Source organism: Acanthamoeba castellanii, assembly GCF_000313135.1.
Source record: "Acanthamoeba castellanii str. Neff unplaced genomic scaffold scf7180000084682, whole genome shotgun sequence".
NCBI lineage: Eukaryota > Discosea > Longamoebia > Acanthamoebidae > Acanthamoeba > Acanthamoeba castellanii.
In genome coordinates this window covers 34621-38997 of record NW_004457265.1, presented here as the reverse complement: position 1 = coordinate 38997, position 4377 = coordinate 34621, and the positions used below count along the sequence as shown (strand labels likewise).

The 4377-nt window shown below is 51.6% G+C and overlaps 2 protein-coding genes across 2 annotated transcripts; one reads left to right on the top strand and one right to left on the bottom strand.

Annotated features, from left to right (window-relative positions):
* Positions 1-400: 400 nt before the first annotated feature.
* On the bottom strand, positions 401-1760 carry ACA1_121440 (uncharacterized protein; the record flags this gene model as incomplete). The annotated part of the gene is made up of 2 exons (XM_004333402.1): positions 401-415; positions 948-1760. 2 exons carry the CDS (start codon positions 1758-1760, stop codon positions 401-403), a joined length of 828 nt encoding a protein of 275 aa, XP_004333450.1.
* Positions 1761-2237: 477 nt separating this feature from the next.
* Positions 2238-2795, top strand: ACA1_121430 (uncharacterized protein; the record flags this gene model as incomplete). Its single annotated transcript, XM_004333401.1, has 2 exons — positions 2238-2645; positions 2703-2795. 2 exons carry the CDS (start codon positions 2238-2240, stop codon positions 2793-2795), a joined length of 501 nt encoding a protein of 166 aa, XP_004333449.1.
* Positions 2796-4377: the final 1582 nt, after the last annotated feature.

Genomic DNA, 4377 nt, shown 5'->3' with positions numbered 1-4377 from the left:
CATCCTGTGCAGCAGAAGCCTCGCACTGCATCAACCACGTGAGAAGGAAGACCAAGAGGGAGGTGATGCGCACCGGATCAGGGGCAGCTCCCGTCACGGACGTTGAGAAGAACGCCGTGGCGTTCACCTCGAGCCTGATTAAGATCATTATGATGTTTGCACCCATCCTCGCCAAGCTGTTTGACGCGGCAGAGGAATACGCGAACGCTCATGACAAGCGCAACGACAAGAAGCACCTCAACACCCTCAGTAGTGGAATCAAGGAACTGAGGAGCAGCTTCGACAAGAGAGGGCCTGCACTCTGCGATGGAACGCGTGGAGAAGATGCTCTTCAATGACCCAAAGGCCATGAACATGATCATGAACTACCTGTACCCTGACGGCAACGACTCGTTCCTCGTCACACCATCAGACCCTGGCACACACAGATACAACAACAACCCTATCAACAGCAGCCTCATCAGGATACAGACATCCATGATCCCGAAGGTGCTGTACACCGCAAAGGAAACCAAAAGGGAGCCCTTGAGCAGGGAATTCAGAACGGCTCTCAGCAACGCCCTCCCAATGCACAATGTGGACGCGCTCATCAACGTGTGATATGGGAACGGGGAGGAGAGTAGGAAAATAAAGGGAACGTTACGATGGGTTGTATTGTTTATCTTTTGGCATCGGTGTTGTTGTCGTTGTATGGCCACACGCAAGAATACAATACACACACAGAAACCAATTGCGACTTTTTCTTGTTGCTCGCGCGCTCGTGTACCTGTGTGCATTAGTCTGTGCGAGAGACGGCAACAAAAAGGGGGATGGGGGCTTGTGTAATGAGGTTGCGCGTACCTTGTTTTATCGTTGCAGCACGGAGGAGACGACGGCGACGACGACGACGGATATTGGAGTGCGACATTCAAGAAATGATAATATGGAAGGGTGGTCGCTGGTCGTACCTTGGGGAGACCTGGGTAGGATCTGCACACGGCCGTGCCTCCGTTGATGGTCTTGATCCTGAGCTCCTCCTGGTTCATCGTGACGATGATGCTTTCGTCGTCTCCCGAGAGCTTCTTCACCATCTGGAGCACCTTGAGCAGGAGCATGGCCGAGGCTCGCCTGGCCACCGAGTAGATGCAGATCTCTGCGTCCGGCTGTGTCCACATGAACGCGGCGGCGAACATGGACACGGCGGTGGTCTTGCCCCAACGACGCGGGCACACGACGCCGATCTCCGACCGTAGATCGGAGAACCCGTTCTCCTGGGTGATGCGGACGAGGTGTCTGAGGAAGTCCTTGCCGTAGATCTGGGCTATGCACGCGGCGATGAAGGCTTCATGGAAGGCGATCTGATGGAGCGAGCGCCTGAACCCCAACCCGTCGAGCTTGCACAGCGCGGCCCTCAGATCCTTGAGCTTCTTGTCGCCGTCGACGAGGGAGAAGCCCGTCTCGATGTACGGCGAGTAGTATTCTTCGAGTGCCATGGGAGCCCCGAGCCTCAGCTTCTTCCTTCCCTCCTCCTCCTTCCTCTGGTCGTTGATCACCTTTCGGATCACGTTGCCATAGTCGTACTGCTTTACGGTGTACTTGCCGCCGTAGATCTTCCTCTCCAGGAGGTCCGGCTCGGTACGCTTGGGGGCGTGGACCTCGCGCGCGTCCTTGCGATGATGACGGCCCACCAAAAGGCGCTTGCATATCTTGGCGTACTCGGTGCGGACGTCGCCGAACAGACTCCCGGATGAGGAGGTGTGAACGGGATTGAACTCTGGCATTTTTTCTCGATCGTGATGATTGTTATGGTTATGGTAATGTAATGATGTTACCCTAGATGGTGATGGAAACAAAAAACGAGAAATGACACGCCTGCTCAATACTGCCCTTATTTCTGTGGCGGCGAGCAATGTGCACGCCCGGCAGGCTGATCTTTTATGCAAGGTTATGCACCTTTATTACCATTGTTGTTTATTGTATGCATGTTACCTTCTGTGTCCCAATTACACACAACGAGAAATGGAATAGGACGTGCATATTAATGATAAATGCCCCTGTATACCACACACGCACACATACAAAGGACAACAATTAACATTAGCACCGCCGCTGCTCGATCCCGTCAAATCGAGACAATATACAATGCACTGGAGAAGAACAGGCTGAGGTTCAAAAGGACGGTGGACTCCAAACCGCTGGACGATGTGATCAAGGAGTGGCGTTTGATGTTTGCCCTGAACAGGGTCAGCACCACCAACATGGAGTCCTTCTATGGCAATCACTCTCTCGCTGTGACGCTCTCCAACACGTCAGGACCGTATTCCTCCGAGAACAGGGCACCCCCTGTGGATATCAGGGTCCACGCCGTCCTTGACGTGGAATGGCACCCGGACGAGGGAAACCAAGAAGAGATCTTTCCTGTTCTCGTGTGCAGACACCTGTCCACCCATCCGTTCATGGGAAACGCATCCCACGTGAAAAAGGATGACAGAATCAAGTTCAAGCCTCCCGAAAGCTCCAACCTCGTCATGCTCCCCATGCCACACGACCCCGATTTCGACCCTGTCGCGCACATCCAGAGGCTGGACACGTCCACCACACACGTCTACCTCGGCGCATGGCGCTACGAGGACAAGGTGAAGTCACCATGGTGGGAAGGTGGACAGGTGACTCCTCCTGACATGTTGACTCACTTTGCTGGCAGTGACTGTGAGAGGCCGCAGAAAATGTTCAGCTTCAGGGAATATATGGATTGGTACATGAAGAAGATGGAAATGAGGGATCTGAGGGATCAGATGGTATGGACTGGTTTCTGACTGTTTGAGTTGAGCAGCGATGGCAAGGTGAACGACACCGTGCTGGGCATGTTTGTTGGGCCGTGTGTCCGTTTTGAAAATGGGGCGTGTGCTGACATGAAACTGGTGACAGCACTCATGTGATCCTACACGGTCAATGTACCCGCCACCGAAAAAGAGAGAAACAATGAACTGAGGGTCGTTGCCTCCCTGTCCTATTCCAACCCAGAGTTGGAGAGAAGTAGCAGAGAGGATACAATCCTAAGTGACGGCGACTACGACGGCAAGAGTGGCCCGAGTTACATAAACAGGAACTGGGATCGCTACTCCAAGCTGTTTGGTTACAATGATATGATCAAGTCGTCCTTCTCCTCCGGGAGGGTCGTTTTCTTCTCCCCCGTATTTTCCATGTCCCGCATCGACGTCGACGCTGGCCAGGTCAGCGATGCCCCGAGACTCCTCGCCAATGCCAACTACGTCGAGAAACTCGTCTCGCTCATAGAGCGCATCAACGTGGACAGGGGTGTACGATCCCTGGAGATGGACATACGGACAGAAGTCGTCGGCAGGGAGCTGAAGGTAGTCGCCAAGAATCCGAAAGCCGATAGCAATTCCATGTTTGGAATGAACCTCTCGTGTCCTGGCCCTCTTGCGTCCATAGTAGTCCATACATTCATGTCCGTGGCCACCTCTCTCATCTGTAGTGTAATCAGCAGAGAAAAAGTCCATGGGATCTTCCATGGCATACTCTCTCCTCTTGCCCATTACAATTCTGTTGTTCATCTTTGTGTCCTCCTCCAAAACCTCATATGAAATCTTGACCATGTCAAATGTTATGCACACAGAGTGATGCTTATGTCACCTTCTCTGCCCATTCTGCTAATCCTCGTGGGCTTGTTATCACTGGAGACCTTGTCAGGATGATAGACCAGCAAAGCCCTACAGTATGCTTTTTTAATGTTCTTGATTGATGTTCCAGGAGCCACTCCAAGGATGTACATGGCACTTTCTATTGGCATTGACCATTCCTATCCAAGAATGATCCTCCTGGATTGGCAGCTGTCTTCCTCTTTGAGCCTCTCATTGTTCCCAGAGGCAAGAACAACAACAACAAGTGTGTCATATGTTTATTGTTATTGGTAAGGAGGGGTACACCAACACTAGTGATATACATATAGCCCTGTGGCGTAGACTTTTTTTGTGTCAGTTGCACTGTCTATCATTGTGCAGTGGCAATATCTGTGTCACTATCCTATACAAACCAACTCAGCCACACTGTAGTCACAACACCAAAGTGCAGCACAACATCTGAGGTGGGATAGTGTATGTACTTGCATGTGTGAACATGAACATGCAACTCAGGAAGGATGCAATGCTGGGTAGACTGAGCAATGGTACAGGAATGCCCATCCTCCCATCAACCATCTCAAGAAGAATGACAACAACAACAACAGCAACTGGAGTAGTTTTTTCACAACCAAGACAAAGATAGAGCTCATGATGGGCATTGTGCTGTTCCTGATGGCCATTGTCCCCATGTACATGATCTACCGGTTCACTGACACAGATGAGAATTGCTAAGACATTATATACCTAAAAAGGA